The sequence below is a fragment of the Astyanax mexicanus genome, chromosome 7 (assembly GCF_023375975.1).
Source record: "Astyanax mexicanus isolate ESR-SI-001 chromosome 7, AstMex3_surface, whole genome shotgun sequence".
Classification (NCBI taxonomy): Eukaryota; Metazoa; Chordata; class Actinopteri; order Characiformes; family Acestrorhamphidae; genus Astyanax; species Astyanax mexicanus.
In genome coordinates this window covers 40,570,739-40,592,157 of record NC_064414.1, presented here as the reverse complement: position 1 = coordinate 40,592,157, position 21,419 = coordinate 40,570,739, and the positions used below count along the sequence as shown (strand labels likewise).

At 39.0% G+C, this 21,419-nt stretch overlaps 1 protein-coding gene and 1 long non-coding RNA gene across 4 annotated transcripts in view; one reads left to right on the top strand and one right to left on the bottom strand.

The window, feature by feature from the left end:
- The window catches only part of LOC125802910 (uncharacterized), a 30,059-nt gene that overhangs the window by 1,333 nt on the left and 7,307 nt on the right, over positions 1–21,419 (top strand). For both annotated transcript variants that reach the window (XR_007439947.1, XR_007439948.1), the window contains exon 2: positions 639–752. This is a non-coding gene — a long non-coding RNA (uncharacterized LOC125802910). The remainder of the gene's footprint in view (positions 1–638; positions 753–21,419) is intronic.
- LOC103040329 (adhesion G protein-coupled receptor A3) overlaps positions 15,988–21,419 on the bottom strand; it is a 220,211-nt gene continuing 214,779 nt past the window's right edge. For both annotated transcript variants that reach the window (XM_007228648.4, XM_049481157.1), the window contains one exon: positions 15,988–19,208. In XM_007228648.4, the coding sequence (XP_007228710.3) occupies positions 17,861–19,208 (1,348 nt within the window). In that variant the 3' untranslated portion in view covers positions 15,988–17,860. The remainder of the gene's footprint in view (positions 19,209–21,419) is intronic.

The window sequence follows — 21,419 nt, the reverse complement described above, 5'->3', positions numbered from 1 at the left end:
ACATAATTGTAGGGTATTTTTATGATATATAATAAAAAAAAATGTCTATATTATTGCGTATGATAAGAAATGGCACACCACAACTGGTAACCCAGCTTTGGTCATACTGATCAGCCAGCATGGTCAAGCTTGATCAGGTTAATCTTGCTTGTAGTCCAGCTAAGCCATTAAACTCAAATACAGACCTGTGCTATGCTATTTAAAGCAAGGAGGGTCAACCAGCTTGGTGAGTTTGAGATAGGCAGGCTGTTCAGCGGTCACACCAGTCTGAATAAAAATGAGTTACCTGCTGGTGACGCATAAATGTTGACGTGTACCATTCTAATCATAGAAAGCTAAAACTTCAACAATAACCTATGTAATGGTGTTATTACCCTGTGTGGGGATTTTGGGTTTACTTGAGGCTAAAAAGCAAGGTCTTTGGTTGTGAGGTGGACCATAAAGTGGAGTGGCTCCAGAGATTGGGTGCAAACACAGTTTTTTTTTTTATAAACCAGAAATTGTGTACAACAAAAATAAAACCTCAGTAGACTATTATTATTGAACGTAGGTTGCATTGAAAAGCTGTTACTTTTAAGTAGTATAATGTGATTGGCCATGTTCAGTAATCTATCCATTTATATTTTTTAATTTTACAGGTTTCCTTCGGAAGAGGGGTCCCACCGGTGGATTTTCCTGTTGGGGCAAAGACAGACATCACCTCCCAACTGAACCCATTTGGATCCACACCTTCTCGAAGCTAGGGACAAGAGGTATGTACACGCACACTCCCACTCACAAATATGTCCCATATGTTATGAACTGTCTTTACCACATCACAAACTACAGATTTCATATTTCCAGCAAGATTGCACTTTTTTATCAACCATAGCATAAACTGAACAAAAGAATTAGACATAATTGCAATGTTTTAAATGCAATTATTTATTATAGATCACAGATCTCATAGATGTTTCTGCATAATAACATCCAATTTGGCTAAATCTAACTGTTATTGTATGTTGTATGTTGTAATTTTAGAACCTATATGGATACCCAAAATTAGAACACAATATAGTGATGTTTTTTTCCATAGACACTGAAATAAAATTCCACTAATTATCAAACATGTTTAAATAATACAGTCCAAGAAAGGGCAAGGTTTTTTGTCCTGCATTTCAGTTTGATCAACAATATTTATTGAATTTGAACTTCAGAAACATTAGTAAACAAGCTGAAGCTAAAATTTCTTAATATAGTAGTACGGTTAGTAAGATTATAGTTTGTGTTCATTCACCTCAAATTGTTTAATTCTTTGTTAGAAATACTAGAAATTTATAAATAAAGGTCAAAGCAAAGCTGTGATTAGGGAGGTCTAGGAGAAAGCATCCCATTAGTTTTGAAAATTCAGGGTTTTTTTCTGTTTAGATAAATTGTCTAATAGCTGCAAGATTGTATTATGTACAGATGAAATGAAATGTGCATTTTTGTGCATTTTATGAAGTCCTCGTGATGTGGGCCGGTAAGACCTTATTGCGCAACTTCATATTGTCCATAGATATATGTATGTAAACTTTTGTGTTTGTAGGACAAAAGATTCCTGACTTCTATTCATTTAACTCTAAAAATCAAGGCTTGTGTAAATGTTCAAATTAAATTTTCAGCCATTCTACAGGCTACTGAGGGCCAACCTGACAATGAAACTGTTTTTAAAATATCAACATGCTCTTGATTATTATTTATCTATGGATTCAATGGAAATAGTGAATTTTGTTAATGAATATTTAATTTCCTCTGGGTCTGTTTTTAACCAAATCAGAATATGTTAAAAATGTACAGACTTGATTATACACCAGTAGCTAGAAATTAGCTGGATACTAGAAAAAACGCATCTGAGAAGATTAAGCGGGTAAGTTTTTTTAAGCTTGCAGCTGATATAATTGCTGAACCACTTACTTACATTTAAAATTTATCATTGGAGCAGAAACCTCTGCTCAAAGGAGGTTTAAATTAGACTCTTATTGCCCAGTATCTGAATTGTCAGTATTGTGTACAATTCTTAAATCCTCAAATATTTTCAGATAATCTAAAGCAGGTTTTGGCCAGTAATAATGTTTAAATACCATAACAGCTACCACCAACCTAGTGAGATAATATATTCTCTTGATTTAAATTTATAACAAGTGTCAAACTCTTTAAAATTACTGGTTGTGTTCCACTTTCAGTAAAACAACAAAACACTGTTTTTTTTTTTGTTGAAAAACAAAGTATTGGTCAGCTTCCTTCATACTTGTCTGAATTTTTAACAAGTATTATATAACAGTGGATATCCCTGCTGTTCAGTCTGAATTTGGAAATAAGGCGTTTAGTTATAATGCACCTTCTATATGGAATGATCTTCAGAAACATTTGATTAAATTGAATTTCAATCAATTGTCACATATTTCTGTACATAGGTTTTAGTACTTTTAGTACTCATTTGTGCTGCTGTCTTGGCAGGGAATTATTTGTAAAACAGATTTTATAATCTCAGTGTAACTACTCTTGTTAAATAATGATAACTAAATTTATGATTGTATTAGTTTGGATCTGGCTCTTTGCTGCTCTGACCAGCAGGAGAAAATAATGAGCAATTAACAGCTCTTTAGTGTTGTGTGATGATCATATAGAAATTTCTCTGGTTAGGCTGGAAAAGACCTGCTATCACACTGGTGTTAGCTATTTAGAGCTGAGATATCTTCTGAATGAATGTTTTGCATTCAGCAAATGAACTGCTGGGATATTTCAGACGTAGCATTAGGCGATAATGTGCTTCACAGCCATACATGACAGCTACAGTAATGCAGGCTAATTATCAGTCTGCTGCAGCTTGACCTTCATTTGCCTTTTAATGACACACAGCCACACACACAAGTGACTAATAATGCAAATGAAAATGACTCAATTAATTGTGCAGTCAAACATAAAAAAAAAACTGATGTAATATCAGATAGCCTATCGCAGCCCATGTGACCTAAACATTGCTGTACCTGGGCTCCATCTCCAGATAAAACTTAAAAGTTGTAGTTAGCAGAGTTTTATAATCCCCCAGACAGCAGAACTGGATTGGTCAGAAATTGTAAACCAGAGCTGAGACTGGAGTTTGTCCAGTCTGACTTTGTATTAGGTTATGTTCTTCTCTCCCACACAAACACTCCCTCAGATGGTTACTCACCTTGGCGGCACAGGTTCTGTCTCAGTAAGCAGTGTTGTCTGGGAGATACAGCTCAGCATTGTTGACAGAGCGAAAGGCAGGGCATGCGGCCGCTCACCCATGAGGATTGTGACAGGCAGCAGACGGGGGCCTGATCTATCTGTAGTGTTGCTTTCCCAGAGTCTCTGAGAGGACATGGTTGGCGTAGTGGTAGTTAATGTTAGCTCACCTTTCGCCCCTCTGGGCCTGTAGTGCAGTGTGGCTGAACAAAAAACCTGCAAACACAGTCTTACAAGGTGATGGCCATCAGCTCTGCCCCTGGACAGACTATCGGAGCACAAGTGAAAAAGTGCCAATGCTAACTTGCTTTAACTTCCTTTTAATTGTGTTAAATGGAATAGTCAGTTGAAATGTCAAACTGCAACATACTGCTCCTTGGCTCAAACAAAGTTGACTGGCCAAGAGGTAAGAGGGAGTTAAATGTCTCTAAAATGGAACTATATTAATGATCAATAATACATACATATTTACTTCTCTAACAGCACTAAGTAGCCTTAATAGTCTTATGTTGATGGCTCCGAGTGGCTGAGCCGAATATGCTACTTTGGCATCAGCAGCTGGAGCCAGAGAGAACACCATTCCCCATGCTCTCTCTGGTTGGTTATATGGCACTCTCTCCCCACATTTCTTCCATTGTGATCCTGACAAGCACAGAAATCTTCTGGCTGCTGCAACAAAGCTAGGGATTCAACGCTCCCTCGCTTATGTCATTTGCAACAAAGGTGTTTTATTTGTGTCGTAGTGTAAACAGCAAAAACACATTATACTTGACATGTTTTATTCTGATATGCAAATAACTTTCATTTGTGAGTATAGTGGAAAATTATGTAAGGAGATGGGTAAAGGAACATGGACATGTCTCTGTTTCAATTTTTGAAGACTCATGTCGCAGCCAATGTTTTTTGACAAAGCAGATATGGAGTTTCAGTGTATTATTCTTTTTTTGCCACTTACCATTCACTGGTCATATCTTGTATCAGTCAAATCCATGGTGTGGATAACCCCCAGTATCTTCTGAGCACTAGGGTTAGAGTTCTCAGAGGCTGTGGCTCAGACATGTTTGTCCACATCACCTGGAGTTTTGTGTAGGTAAATCTGGCTGTCTGATTATTACAGCCTAGAGGTGTTTAAAAATACACTATTTTAGTTGTTTGGGTTAGATTATTTTTAGGAGGATGAGTCATGGGATAGCAGTATCTAAATTGATCTTAAAGTGCTACCTCAGGGGACAGCTTAAGAACATGCACACATAAAAAAATATATATAAGGTGTTATCTTGTGAGTGAGACTGAACACTTCAGTGTGCTCTTGGCAAGAAGATGTTAATTATCAGAGTTAGATTGTGGCTAATAGTGGGTGTTTGTTTATTTTTGATAGTTGTGCGAGAGTTTGTAGTGATTCTGACCAGAGGTGTCTGACTAGAATTGTCTGTGTGAACAGGCAAGCGACTCCCGTAATATCCCGTAGGCCACTGTAGCATGCATTGGCTTCTATGGGGCATGGCAAAAGTAATAGGACATGATACTTGCATGTCAGCTGTATAACATAAGATATATTTAATGTTATCAGTCTACTAAAAGACTATTTTAGACATCACTGTTGCTGTGGTATAGTTAATCCAGACATAAGTAAGGGGCTTTTGGATGTATGATGCGTAACAGCAGGACTCAAAGCTAGCATTAAAGGATCACACCTAATGCAGTTAGTTCATGATGTGCAGTATGATGTAGCATATTCTCAAACACCTTTGTGGGGAGGTTTATCCCAACTGCTGGCACAGGGTGACACAGAGCTTCTATTAAAAATGGAATGGGGCCCATCAGCCTAAGCAAAGTAATTATCTATCTATTTCAATGGGGACAGACCAAAATATTGAAAATAGCATGCTGACCCTCCTCCTCTTTTAGCAAAACCAGTAAGCTCATTGGGTCTTTTTGTTTATAAGTGGGATTTTATCCGCCAACAAGAAAATTGAGAGATAACAAGAAATCACATAATACTGGTGGTCTTTAATCTTATCCACAAAGGGCCAATGTGACCCTGAAGCTTGTGTCCTCAGTAGGGTTGCAGCGGTAACCGGTTTCACGGTATACCGTGGTATTAAAATGCACGGTTATCATACCGTGTGTGTTTGCTTATTACCGGTAAAACGCAAGCCAGCGGAGAAAGTCACCCGCGCATGCGCAACTCTGCTCCGCTTCAGCTACTCAGCACACAGCGGTGAGAATGGCAGAAAGTGCATCAGACTAGAGCCTATATTCTCTGCCCGAACCAGACCTGACCCGAGGACCGACCCGAAATCAGGTCCGTTCGGGCCGAGATTTCCCACCACATTCCTCGGGCCGGGTCGGGTTGGGCTCCAGAAAATAGTCTGAGATGTAGGCATCTGTTTTTTAATTATATATTTTATTTTTAAATAAAGCTCTGGTGTGATAATCACAATGTTAATGCTAAGTAACCAATTATTATTGTTAATGAAAACGAACCAAATAACGAAAACTGAAAGTGAAACTTAACTAACTTATTTATAAGCGCTGTTTTCACTCCCGCAGTTCTACAGCGGGAGGTGTTGTGCCGATTCTGTCCGCGAAGCGGGAGTCGGATTGAGCAGGGAGTCGGATTCGGCATAACAGCGGCAGCGCGGCTGCACCTCGCGGTCCGCGGTGTTAGTTGTAAGCGCTCGCGCTAGCCGCAAAATACGACAGAAAACACTGAGAAACTGCAGAATTATGAATTGGACTAAAATGAGCACGAGGAGATAAAAGAGAACCTTTACCTGTGAGTAGCTCACATCAGAACACGCAAATCTCTCTCTCTCTCTGTGTCTCTCTCTCTCGCACGTGAACTTCTCCGCACTGTGTTTAGCTGTTCTTAAAAATCATTTTCATTAAATAATAGTTCTATGCTTCTATGTTAGTGTTAATTAACATAATTCTGATCATATTTCGCTCATTCAAACAGCCTGAAAACAGACTTGTAATCTTGTAATCAACAAGCTTGTAATCAATGTGGCCGTAGTCACAGCTAAAGGAGGAAATACATCAAACCTGTTCTCCCATCTCCGAGAACACCACCCCGCTGTGCAGCGCAAAGTATGTGTTCAGTTTATAATTTTACCTAAATAACCTAAATAAAACTTCTTTGTAGTCGTGCACAACCCATGCGGTAATTTATTTAGTTATCCGAAATTTGGGCACGCAGGTACAGGCGTGAAGTGCGTGCTACGATGGATTCACGTGTCCGTGTAAAGGTCCTGGCCGGACTGGATGTGAAAGACGCCATTCATTTACATGCGTTAATTTTCAAATTCTGACGTGCCTGTTTTTCATATGTTGAAGGTTTTAAGGTGTGAAAGCCTTAAAATAGAAATCTCTATTGTGAGGATCATGTCAGAAATAAATCCCCTCTTTCTGCAGTATCTGGTTATATACCAACTTTTTTTTATATATATATATACACTCTTAATGCCCTTAAGAGTAGTGGGAAAACATGGTTTCCTTCACCTGATGGTGTAGTTTCTACAATAAATAGTTAATTGAACAAAAAAACTTTGTTGTAATTTCTTTAAGGGTCAGTTTAATAATATATGTAACAAACTGTGATACCGTGATAACCGTGATACCGTGGTATTTTCCGAGACGGTTATCATACCGTGAAAATCTCATACCGTTGCAACCCTAGTCCTCAGTTGTCATAAGACTGACCATCTGATTAAACAAGTAAAATCGGGTAAGCTGCTGATTTTTTTTATTTATTATTATTATTATTTTTTTTATTTATTTATTTATTATTTTTTTATGAAAACCTGCAGCGAGCCGACCATTTGCCTATAAGGTATGACTCACTGGCCTAAGGTTACCATGCCCAGTGGGAGGCATTAGATAGAGTGGATATAAAGTCCCACATGCTTTGGTTTGAGGAAAACTAGAACTGAATTTTCTGTAGAGCTCTATCTACCTTTGTGTGATTGTTGGTGTGGATTTGTGTTCCATATCCATAACTACTGGCTAATGCTGTTGTGCTGTAATGCAATCAAATCCTTACAACAACATTTCAGCATGTAGTGAAAAGCCTTCCTGGAGATGCAAAGTGAAGACAACCTCTGAAACTTTGATTTCACAAGAAATGTCAGAAGAAATGTCGACAGACTTGGAACAGTATAGCCACCATGTGTTCTAGAGAAATAGAATCGGTAGCCATTTTTTTAAAATGTGTTTTGTCTATCTGCTACATTTCAAATTATTTGTGATGCAGTGAGCCCTGCCACTGTAGTTGTAGTAAAGGTCATAGTGCTCCGAAAGGAGCTTGTAGGTCTTCCAGTGCATCTTAGCTGAGTGCTACATTATCTCAGCCAGCTAATCTTGCACTGAATTACGATGCAACCAGATTAGTGCAGGTCATCAGAAGTATGCTGAAGAGGTGCTGTGGAGTAGCCCAGCCAAGACGCTACGCTCACGTCTGCTGACCTTGCCTCTGTAAAGTGTACGGCATGTAGAACATCAGCAAGAACGAGAACTGAATCCATTAGATTCACTAAGCACTATCAGATTTACAGCCCGACATGGCTCCAATTTGCCAGTAGTTAATCAGATATACTGTGCGTTTAGACAATTCTCACACCACTGGAGACAAACAGAGTCGTGGAGTCGTTTCACTGCCCCCCTGGCACCTGTCCCGGAGCCCGTTATGATTCATTTGATTAAAGGCCGGAGGCAACAGCGAAATGCTGCCTCCTGAGAACGGGTAGCCTGTGGTCAGAGACCTTGGCCAAGAGCCAGAAAGGTCATTGACTCATATCATTCTCCTCCTGCCACTGTGCCCTTGAGAAGGGCACTACAAGTTCCTTCAGGTAGATGTTTATCATCTACATCTATTTGAGAACATTACAACCACAGACACAACTGTCCTAAAAACTGGTGCATACCCATAAACAACATCTGCAATAATAATGTATTTAATATTATTATTATTTTTTTATTATATCAAAAACACAAAGGCCTGTAGAATATTTAAGCCACCAGATGGCAGTATCTCACCTAGACATGAATGGTGCAGGAAGGTGAGCGAGAACATGCGGTTTTCACAGTGTGCCTCCCAATTGTATACTAGTTACTAATACTAATGAGTATGTAGTGTGTGTTATAGATAAAAGTGTAATATCCATGATACATATTCAGAACCGCTCAGCTTTTGATTGTGGTAAACTGGACACTATTATCCCACAGTGCAATGCAGATCAGAATGGACGAAGCTACTTATGTCTGGAACAATATTAGGAAAACATGGTTGACAGCGACGTTAACTACAATTAGGTGCAGTAGGCGGCGGTGAACTGCAATTTTTATTTCAGTATTAGCAACCTATTCAAACACACAAAATGTAAAACCTTTATTATTGTCATGTATTTAAAACAATATGAACATTTAAGGGAAAAAAAATGCTGAAGAAACTATCATGCTTCATCACTTTGTGTTAGTAGAAAAAGCCTTGCCAAACCCACACTATTAAGATTTGTATGTAGTATATACTAGGGTTTAAAGATATGGCCCTAAAATAATATCACAATATTTCATGGTATTCAATGATGATACTTTTGGTGATATGACAAGTTACAAAAAAGTTACATTTCATGAATACACTACTGCAACAAAAATGAATAAAATTTTATTATTGCATATGATATGATATGGCACAAACCTAACTGAAATTAGAATTCTATCAGATTTGTCAATGATCCAGAATGTCATGATACTAATAATGCACTTCAAATATTTCCATATATCCAGGATTAAAGTAAAATAAATGATACTGGAGAGATATAATCTGTCTCTAGTGGATATAAAATTGTAAATGAAAACAGTGTGATTTTTTTTTCTTTGTCTAAAAACAGCAAAAAAAAAAAAAAAAGTAGTGCATGGCACGATATTTCAGGGTATATCATTCACGATATTCAGATGTTGGCATTATGATTGCATACAATATAATATGGCACATCCTTAATTTATACCTTATAGTATTAGTATGAACACAGTCGGTTCACAGCAAGTGTTTTTCTGAATTTTAGTGCTTTGCCTGCTTTCAGCACACCTGATTTATCTGATTTGATTAATTATCAAGTCATTTTAGAGTTGCAGTAGGCATGTTAAACCACATAAACTTCTAAAATGTGCACGGCATTATGTCTTCAGGACTGAGGAATCTGAATATTCTGATGGAAAAAGCACTTTACAAACCTAACTATTTGTATCTCCCTGGCATCTCCTGGCTACAGGGGCCCAGAGTTGTGGTTCAGTCATTGCGCTGAGACATGGAATAGCTCTTTCTACCAGAATAGTTTTTACCTTTGTATAGATGTGTGTTCTTTGACTGTATATGTATCTGGTCAGTCTCTCTGTGAGCAGTTTGTTGTGTTCTCTCTGTGTCCAGGTGGGTGTCTTCCAGTTGCTCCGGTTTTCTCCCATTTTCCAAAAATACACAATGATGGGTGAATTGGCTATGCTAAATTGCCCACTAGGTGTGAGTGAGTGAATGGGGGCATGTGTGTGTGTTGTACCCTGCTGTAGACTAATGTATTGTCCAGGGGATAACATTGCCTTGCCCTCAATGATTTCATGCAGGCACTTAACTGTCTGCCACCATGATCAGGAAAAAAGTGAATAAGAATATGAATGCACAAATTCAAACAGATGCACCTATTGCAATAGAGCTGTAGGAGCATGTTTATATATCAATGTTTTTCAATATTAGGTATTATCAGTACCTAATTAAGTCTGCTAATTTAGCCTAGATTGCCTCAGGAAATTTTGTCCCTTTTTTGTTTTTTATATTAATGCTAATTCATTAGCTAGCTTTGTCAGTCTTGTGACCGTACAATGCCAGACCATTTAACAAGCTCAATCTAATTGCAGAAAATTAACATCATATATTATGTTTGTTAAAATAAATGTATATATTGGAAGAATTTGTAACATCTTGAAACAGAAAAAGAAATGCATTTTTGGCCATCTCTCTAGCTCACTGGTTAAAAACCACAGTATCAAAATACATTGCAGTATCCTGAATCTTAACCTCTATTCCAGGTTCTTATTTTATCACCAGGTGCTTGTCAATACACAGCCCCACACTGCACTGTGGGTGTAGTGTATAAGTATAGGCTGTCTGTTAGGAGTCATTAAATGTGATGGAAAACGTTTTAAACTGGTTTTATATAAACACACAATTAATTTGATGTTGAAAGAAGCCTTCTTGCTATCTGCCTTTGATTTAGAGTTAAATGAGGCCAGATAAAAAAGGCCATCTTCACAGAAACTCCAGTCTGAAGAAAATGAAGGAATGGCAGCCAACGACGCGCACACACTCAGACACACACACAGTGCAAATCCCCATGAGCTTGTTTGTCCTCTTCATTACACACTGTGTGTCCTCCGTCTCAGCGCTGGTTGGTGTAGAGAAGAAAGTAAACAGTGAAGGCCTGTTCAGTCTTCCTCTCCTGCATCAGTATAGAAAGAATGACGCAGCATTAAACTGGCAGAACAGTCACACATACATTTATATCAGTTTTGAAAATATTGGATTGTTAAGTATTAGTATTAGAGAGTACCAACACTGAAATCTTGTCCAATACTGAAAATGAGCTGGCATAACTGAACGGCTTTGATTAAGATGCACATTGAAAAGTGAATAGTTTAAGCAACATGCTACAATCCACTACCCCGCAGTAAGAAACACACAGCTAACAAATAAAACAGCATGACCTTTGGCCTTATACTTATGTGGAATCTTTAGTCTTTCAAAACAATTACTATCTATCTAAAATTCTATGATGCTACCTAAAACACTTTCCAGCCTTCACTGTTTGCTATTTTATCAGAATAAGGTGATATGAATATCCAAATACCAATTAATTCTGATAATCAATTGCCATTGCTCATCATTCTTATGTAACAGAGCTAATGTTAACCTCCACCTCACCTCAAAGTCCCTGTATTATCCTAACATTCACTCCACTGTCCATTCACCCCCCCCCCCCCCCTCCCTTTTTACACCAGTTTTTACAGTTCTGGTTGGACCTAGTTTTTATAAATAGGGTGTGTTTTTGACCAGCTTTTCAATCACATTGACCATCAAGTACCATCTTATACCAACCTGCTACCAGTGAAAACTGGGGTTGAACTAGTTTTTTCAGACTGTTTCTAAAATATGGGAAAACTGACTTGAATCAGTTGAAGATTGCTTGAAACCCCCTTTTTTGTAGTTTTCTTCAAAACCTTAAGAATTCCTTCCCTATTCCCAACACTTCCACTATCTTTTACCCACTCTCTTTTCCATTTCTTCAGTGTGTTTAGTATCTCTGTGACACACTGGTTGTGACAGGTGAGAGCGGATAAATGCTCTGACGTTTTCTCCCTGGCTTTATACTTCACAGCTTTCTTTGCAAAGCAATCAGATCAGCCTGTTAGACTGAATCCTCTTAGCTTAGCTCTCACTGTCTGCATACCTTCCAGTGCTTACCTCTCTCATCTGTGCATCTGAGTGAATGTGTGTATGTATGTCAGAGGGAGTACATGTATGTCAAGGATGTAATTGTAATATTAATCACAGTTTGCTGTTCGTTATGTCTTCATTTGCACAGCTTTGGTTAAACACCTGGCTAGCTCTCCACTAATGCAGCGTCCTTTGTCCACATGTTGCAGTGTGAAACCTGCACTGTATATCAGTGTCAAGCTGCCTTCATCCATGATGCAACATTCCCTGCTCTGTATGCAAAGGCAGTCAAAATAACCTGACTGGATTACAAAGGAGGCTGTGCAAATACGATACCGGAGGGCATTCTTTCTTTCACAGAATCCAACACATCAGAGGCTTGGGACTCAAAGGAAATCATAAATGGAACTTGTGACAATTGTTGATATTGTTTCAGGCAACAGATTTTGATAAAAAAGGGAAACAGTGCAATATTAGCAATGCTGAATAGCACAGCTGTTAAAGAGAATGAGGTCTATGCAGCATATGTGAAGGCTTGCACCCCAGGAAAATCTCCACAGCCCACAGATGACAATCAGTCCTACACAAAGACAGACAGACCTGCCCCAGCCTGGACATCATCAATGCCCTTCATCACAATAACGATAAACATTTTAATGGATTCAATTCTTCTTATCATAATTACTCTGAAAGCTCTATAAGACAATATAACAAAACAGCATTCAGCTAAGCTTGAATATGTTTGAGCACAGTGTGATAGCACACTAGGGTTGCCAAATTCTTATTACTGCACACCAGTGGAAAACACCCAGGCCCTTCTAGGCCTGATAGTTTCTGGGCAATAGAAAATGCTTTATTATGCTAGTTTTCACGATTAAAATGGAAATTGCTTTAGAAAAGATCTAAAGAAAAATCTGTAGTAACAGCTATCTAATAATTTCTGCTTTTAATCCATTATATTACTAGTTAGGGTATGTGTACTTGCTAACAACAAAAATTGTACATTTGTAAAAAAACTACATGAATAATTGTCCAATCAGAATTGGCTTCCTGAGATACAGGTTAAACTAAATATGTTCTCCAATTAGTTGAGAGTTAAGCAGTGGAGACAGAGGTCTGTCATATCAGATTTACCACCAGCATAACTAAAAACTAAGAGTGGAATTTTCTAAACGTTGGGCATACAGCGCTGACTGCATGTGTGTCCTCTGGCAGCTACACATTCCAGAGACTACACGTTCATGGTTAAATTCTTTTTCCTGGTATTTGGAACACAAACAAAATTTGGAATACAAAAACCTTTTTTATTCCTTAACTGTATTAACAATGGAGCCTTTATAGGAGTACTATTTATTATGAAATATTATAAGTACTGTTTTAAGCTAAAGCTAACTACTGTGATGTTTAATTTCTTAATTTAGTTATTTTTGATCAAAATATAATATAATTTGATCAAAAAATATGACAGTCATTTAAAAAAACTATTTTAATCAATTAACTTTATTAACATTGTTATATTAATTAATGCACAGATATTTTTTAGGGGTGTCACGATTCTGTAAATCCTCGATTCGATTTTATTTCTGATTTTAGGGTCACGATTCGATTCTCGATTTTCTTTTTTTTTTTTTTTTACAGCAGAGAGGCCTATGCCAGTTTTAGATTAGTCTATGGTCAATATTTGGTTTGATCGATCAAATTTACAATATCTTATTTCAAAAAGTGGGCTTGATATAAGTGATTCAAAGTGATACAAGTGATCTGTAATACACCACATTAGGCACTAATGATCAAATTTAAATAATTTAATTAAGATATATATGTAATGCCACCTAGTGGCTTTTTTGGTAGCAGCAGTGTGCACTACTAAAACAGCAATGTACAACATAAAATAAATTATAAAAAAAATACAGGAACAGTCATGTACAAAATAATAGAACAATTAGAGCCTTAACAAACTGAACTTTATTTTACTATAACAGTTAAACGTGAAAAATAAGACTCGGTCCCTGAGAATGACAAGTTTTTTTTTTTTCTCTTTAACAAAGATATATTATTAACTTTATCGAAGAGAAAGATGCTCCTTAAGGTACCAAAACTATTAACATATTTGAGGCTAGACAAAACAACTGTTATTTTTATATTGTCAAGTTTTTCTTTAAGAAGATGAGAATGTCCACATTCTCTGGAGAAAGGGCTGCTCTTTGAGCAGCAGCGTCGGCTACAGTGTGCTGCGGCATTTGCGTAGCTTAGAGGGAGGGATCGTCGATCATCTTTTTGACTTTGATGCTCGAGACCATGACATAATTCCGATCGATTTCGATAAAATATCGAAATCGTGACATCCCTAATATTTTCATATACATATATACTATCTGCCCTGGGATTTTTATTATGAAGCACAAAATGGTGGATCAGCTAAATGGCAATGCTAACTGTTTTCTGAGCTGAATTAATGGCTAATGTTTGATAAGTGATGGATGGCACTGCGCTGATTATTTCAGTAGGTCTTGGAGTTTAATAACAGATGTCTGGTACATTGTTGGTTAGATTAGTAGGTTCTGAGTGAATATATTGGCAAAATATACATATCTGCTCACATACATCTCATGTCTTGCCAATGTGTCAGTTCCTTTTAGTTCTATCAACTTTGTACTTTATTAGTACCAGCCATAAAGTTTCACCCTGCATGTTGTGAGTACCCCTCTTTCAGAGCTAGTTTAATTAAGTATGAGCTAATTACACTGCAGACTGCTTCAGAACACATGGAGTGATCTTGTGTGGATGCGTCTGTCTGTCTGGAGAGTCAGAGCGAACTGCATGTTTTTCTTTGCCAGAAATTGCTGCACTAATTTAATGGGATAGGCAGGAGTGGGTGGGGGAGTGCTGTAGTGGTTGTTGCTGGAATTTGGATATATAAATTAAATGGGATGTTTTTGCAATTCATAGCCTGTCAAACCTGGCATCACACACACACACACACACGCACATACATACACACAAAAACGCACAAGCCGCCAGCCTAGCTAGCTATTTGTATAACCCACCAGAGTGACTCCTAAAGACACCTCCGTCTTCCCTGCTGTCAGAAGACATAATATTAAGCAGAAGGCGCGCACACAAATACACATGAAGAGGCACCCATGCACATATCATCACCACACAAAACAAAGACCCTCTGCATATATTCAGTGGTGAAAAAATACATTTATTGAAGTCCATGGTGAATGTAGAAAAAGGGGTGATTCAGACTGTTGACTTTAGGTTTGCTCACAGCACCGCTGGCATATGTTAACACTCACATACACACAAATACACTCACACATGCCCTCAGAAATGTGCCAGCAGTCTCACCACTGTGCCCTGTAATGAATATTGTACAGATAACAACACGCATCCACAGAGACTGCACATCAGAGCACCTCTGAGGAGCAGAGCTCACAGCAGTAATGCAGGATTGAGCATTGCAGAGAGAGGCGAGTGGGTTACCAGATTTCCTCACATTTACACACCACTGTCACCCTGATGAGGACCAATGAGGAGGCTGTTTAGAAGACCCATCCATGCTGTAGGCTACTTCGTGTTCCAGTTGTTAAGACACATGTTCTTACATGAGGGACGTTATGTGAGTTGAAGATGGCCACCACAGCTAGGATTAGTTGTTTTATCCTGTTTTATTCAGGAGCTGACAAAATACAAATGCGCTGTAAAACAAATGGGTAACATGGCAATGAGTTTTCATCCAAACCCATGTTTTCGAGAGGTTGGACAAGGCCATTAATATGAGCTTATTCATCTTCACTGTTATAACTCGTGACTTGTATGTGCATATGACTGCAGTTGCTTGAGACTGACCCATAAGCCATGCAAATAGTTTAATACTTTTCTGTAAAAAAAAAAAACAACTGGAAGTGAGTGACCAAGGACCTGTATAAAAAATAATGTAAAAAAGCAACTGTGGACACAGTGTTCTACAAGAATGTAGTTTGACCATTTTTAATAACTTCTGAAAACTCCAGTTCACACTGCATATATTCCATAACATGGCTGGTTAAGTTCTTTCGAGTCTAAAATCCCTGTGGTCATGAGGAATGCTCTGACAGGCCCCATGCTGTGATCAATTTCTGCATTCAAAACCTTGTTAAATTGATACATTTGTCTTGGATCTTTCCCTCCACTCTCTCAGAAGGGAACTGAACAAACTGACTGAACTGAATAAATCATTTTTTTTTTAACAAGCAGCCTACGCAAACTGGCCTTAAATAATAATGAAAAAAACAAAGGTGGGGAACCTACTAGGACTGCTGAAACTCTTTGCATTTTCCATCACCCCATTGGAAACAAATGTCACAGTGTATTCCCAATGATCAGACACCTGCAGTGACAGAGATGCATAAAAAAAAAAACAATACAATAAAATCTAAACTCAGATACTGAGCAATAACCAAAAAAGAGGGATATATAAGTTGATCTTATAAATCTTTGTGCACAACTTGCATACATGTCTGTTGTTGACTATATCTTCATTATACTCATATAAGTTTGATAAATAGGTTAAAATCTGTATTCCTTGATCACAGGACTCTTTGCAGCCAGCAAAAAAAAGACCATAAAATCTAGGCTAAAACGCTTCCATTGACTTTTCATACTATATGTTTTTTTTCTGTTGCCTCCTCCAGCTACTTCTTATATGCTTTATGAATGTAGTAGCTTTTCAGTCGTGACGTCTGACTGAATAAGTACAGAAATAAAGATTGTACAAAAGATAGACAGCAGGCCCCCAAAATGTAAACTGTAGACTAAAAGCAGTGTGGTCTGGGAAATTGCAGCAGTGTCTTCTCTCTGACTCGTCTCTGACTCCCTCTCTGACTTCTTTTTTCATGTGGGAGGAAAAGGACATGGCATTACAGTCATACAAATAGAGCACACATGGCATGTAGAGTCACATACAGACAGAACCCAAGCACTGCATGGCAGTCTTAAATGGCCGAAATACACACACACAAACAAACAAACAAATAAATAAATCTGCTAAAAAGGGTAAAATTTTCATTAATACAGTGATAAAAAAATTAAAAGCCATATCATATCCAAGTGAATAGGTCACATCGCGTGTGTGATTGCGTTTGTATTGGGTTTACCTTCTCAGTGGTGACTAGCTTGGTCTGCCTGCTACAGCTGGCTGATGACTGATGGACTACGATTATGTAATAATGTTAATTGTCCTTCTAGCACCGGAGGTTAGCACAATAGGACGGTTGAACAAAAGTCTCCATGATGACAGGACAGTGATTCACCACAGAAACAGCATAATTAACACATCATCTGCAGTAAAACAACCAGACAGGATCTCTGTTTTCTTTTTAGCTTGCACACCCAGAGAGGCAGAACAGAACGGATAGAAGCAGTTTTTTTTTTTTTTTTTTTTTTTTTAAGGTTTGTTTTGTATATTACTAAGATTCAGCTGTTGTTCACAGTATATAGTAAGCATGGGTGTTAAATCATGGACACAGATGGGTTAAAATTGCTGGTGATCTCCTTTTGCACATGGACACTCGAGATTTATTCTAAGTATGTTTGTTTTTAATGATCTGGGTGCTTTGGGACTGTCGTTAACGTTATTCAGTAACATAAGCTTAGAGCATCATCTAGCATCTCATGTTACACATTAATCTTTTTACCAACATCCAGTCGCATTTGAATTTAAGACATTGCAAAACATCCATACATTACATTCAAGCATACACACACCAGCTTACACACAGGCACACTCAAACACATGCTCACTTCGATGACTTGATTTGTTTCTTGCAGTAATATTGTAATACCATTACCTCTGTGGTTGTTATCAAAATCGTAAATTAGAGAGACAGGATGAAACCCAAAATTTGCAGAAAACAACCTTTTGTTCTTTTGTTTTTATCTCAGTGTGAGATCCATGTGGACTTGTATCCGTCTTGATAGTGTGAATTTGATGTTCAATGAGCAATAAAAGGGGCAAAAAACAATGAAATAATGAATGAAATGATTGCAATATTATTAGACCAAATCTGAAACCAAATTAATCTCATGAATTTCTATTTAATATCCGATTCGATCTTTAAATCCTAGAGGTGAGTGGTTAGACTGATGCAAGCCCTTGAACTACACAGTAGTTTCATTTCTCCAGGGTCCTGTGCGTATATTCCCTGTGCTGTCAGAAGGGTACAGCAGCCCTTCATGCACGCTTCCTTTCAGAAGCCCATTCTGGCTGGGCAAGGTCTGTGGGAACGACTGTCTGCGAGGGTGGAGCTCTATGTGGCTGTGATGGGTTGTCGCCGGGTCGTCCTCCGCAATTTTCCCGCAGCCACACAGGAAGCTTCCAGCTTCTGCGCTCTCCGCTTGGCACAGGGGCGGGGGAAAAAGCTCCGCCTTGGTGCAGCACACGTGCCGGTGGCACAGGGGGGTGGCGTGGCATAGGGGGGCCTCATGGTGGGTGTAGGCATGGTGGCAGAGGTGGCCCTGGCGCTCACAGGTGCTGTGTGGACTGTCAGTGTGCGAGCTGTGCACGCTGCCCCCGTCCACGCTGGCCGGGATATGAAAGGTAAGCTCTGCACCGTCCCGGTGTCGCCCTGCTGGACGCCCCTTAGTCCTGCTGCTCTTGGGGCAGCGGTGCACGTGCAGTGCGGGCCGGTAGCCCTCAGGGTCAGCGTGGAGCAGAAGGTGAGGCGTGGCACGTTCCTCCTCTAGAAGCTGCTGTGTGTGCAGGGCAGCGCAGCACGGGGTCACCGGGGTCAGGCAGGTCACATGATTTTGTGGATTCATTCCACTCAGCTTGCAGAGGCCATGCGAGTGTGAGTGGCTAAGGATCGATTTACCAGGGCATGGGGAGTCCAGGTGGCAGTGTGCGTGGCTGTGGGCATGGCTATGCCCGTGCGTGTCCCCATTTACGTTGACTTTAGGGCGCGTGTGAGCATGTGTGTGACCCTGGCAGCCACTGGCGTGCCTACCAGGGCAACAGGTGCACCAGCAGTGCCAGACATCATCTCGCTTGGCGCAGTGGTGGATAAGCACAAAGAGGCCAAGTGTCACTGAGAAGGCGCCATATAGGCAGCTAAAGATCATATCCAGGAAGTGACCTTGCGACACTGCCAGAGCACCAAACGTCCACGTGGCCAGGAACAGGAATAGTGTGAAGGCGGCCGTTCGTAGCTGAGCCTTGAAAGAGTGCTCGTTGGCCAGTAAAGATGGGTTAATTAACCCTGGGCAGCCCCCGTGGCAGCCGCCTCCATCACCTCCTGAGACGCCAGGCTCCCCTTGGTGGTGACAGTGTGCCACGTCTGCCGTGGACAGCCTCTGCTGCTCCTCGGAAACTGCCTTTAACTCGTATTTTCTCTCCGGGTGTCGGCGCAGCTGAATGAAGGTGCACAGGAAGTAGATGCACGTGACGAGGACGATGAAGGCCACAGGGCCGTAGAAGGCTCCCAAACTGGGCTCCCACGCCATCCAACAACTGAAAGAGATAAAAGCACAGCAATTACCCACACAGTTTTTTCATGCAGGCAAAACTGCATTACTAACATGAAATAAGCTGAAAGCACAATGAGAAGGGTCCTTGCTAAGGCAGAAGGAAATTATAAGACACAACACAAGCTATTTATGAATCTGACTAGAACAAATTATGAGGTGCTGGTGCTGCCAGAGGCATCTGTAAACTAAAAAGACTGCACCATTTTGAATATTATCTGCAAATCTTTATATATAGTCTCTATTTTGTCTGAAGGAAGACTACACTGAGTTGGTGTTTTTTAGTATTATAAGGTGAATGTGCACTGGGTTGATTAAAACGGGCAAATAATAATGATGGGTTCTGCCCTAATGCAATAAAATACTCATCATCAAGGATGCAGGGAAGGTGACTTGTGTGAACTTCTTACAGTCCGATATCCCAGAATGCACCTCACATTAGTGTTTTAGTCCACTAAACTTTCAGGGTGAATTATACTAAAATTGCTTAATTACTTCATTACTACTTTTTTATTTTGTATATACTTTTGTGATTCTATTTCTTTTAATTAAATACCTTTTAGTAGTAGTGCCTCTACCCAGCAAACCCAAACCTGGCATAACAGTTCAGGTTCAGCTTTGGCTGGCCACCTGCTTCAATTTTGCACTTTTACTCTGGTAAACAGCATCATTTTTGTTCAGCTGCAGCTCTTAATGACTCGTTATTCACTATCTGGGTTATTAAAGGGTTTGAAGCTTTCAGGGCTTTAAGAAATGGCTACGGCGACCAGGAAAAAATATTATTAACACTACCAGTGAAACTTAAATTTCCAATAGCAAACAAGTGATATTTTTGAGCAATTTAGATTATACTCCATTCCAATTTGATTAGATGATAATTTATAATTTAAATAAAGTGCTTATGAACTAACAGAGTAAAGCTAAAGAAGAAAACGTAATTGCTTTGCACTGCTGTCATCTGTTGTGATATTCTGAGCACATCATTTAGTGTGGAAAAAGGGCAAATTCATTAAATTAGGCATGTGTCCTTGAAATGTATGCTCTGAATTAATTCAAATAATTATCATAACGAAGTTAAAATTCTAAAAGTCAAATATGCACTTGTGGAAATCAGCACGGTTTTCTTGTAGTGTCCCTGCATGTTTAAATGAATAGACTGGAGAGAAATCTAATTAACATATATTCTTATATACCCAGATGCATCTGATCAGATTTCTTTTTGATACCTGTTGTGCTTTCTTAGTTTACAGAAAATGTTAGGCTAACAAGCTAAACAAATATTGGACATACAGTGGCAAAAAAAGTGTGAACTCTTAAATTAGTCATAAAATATTATCTGATCTTGATCTAAGTCAAGGGTATAGACAAATTGAATGTGCTTAAAATAACAACATGCAAAAAAAACATATCTTGCAGGTCTTTATTGAATACACTTTTTCAGCCACTGGGGGTTGAATAAGTAAGTGAATGTGCCTCATGCAGCAAGCAGGCCCAAATCATGATGTTCCCTCCATCATACTTTACAGTTGGGATGAATGAAATTGTAGAGAATCAATGTACTCTTTTGCAAATTTCAGCAGTGTAGCTATCTTCTTTTAGCAAGCAGAGGCCTCTAAACTGCAGAAGTGAACATGTCAACCGATGACGATAACTATATGTAATAGGAGACTTTATGAATGCAATTTGTATTTATTTAAATATTTTTTTTTTTACTCAAAAATGAACACCTACTGCCCAGAATATCTGTACACTGACAGGCCACATGTCATGGGACGCCAACTTGCATGTTCCATAACCTTTGCCTTGTCTCGTAGAACCAATAGAACGCTGCACTGGCCTTTGAGATGTGTGTGTGGGGCCTGCTGCATTGGATGTGGATGAGATTTATGCCAGAGTCATTTTGTACGCTCCCACAGACAGTTCAAGCTTTCTTTGACATATTCTCAGTACAAACATTAAACTGTAGATCTCTGTTTGTTAATGTAACACACAATTTTAAAAATAGAATGATCCATTCATTTGGCACACGCTATCCGTCCTTGCTCAAATTTCAACCATTTAACATGCATCAGTGTTTAGTTTCTAAATGCTGTTGGGTAGATATTTACTTTTACCGACAACATTTAGCCCAGCAGTGACAAAGAGGTGTTTAACACAACCCAACAGTGCTGCTTCTTTATAAAGATTTTTCAAGGGC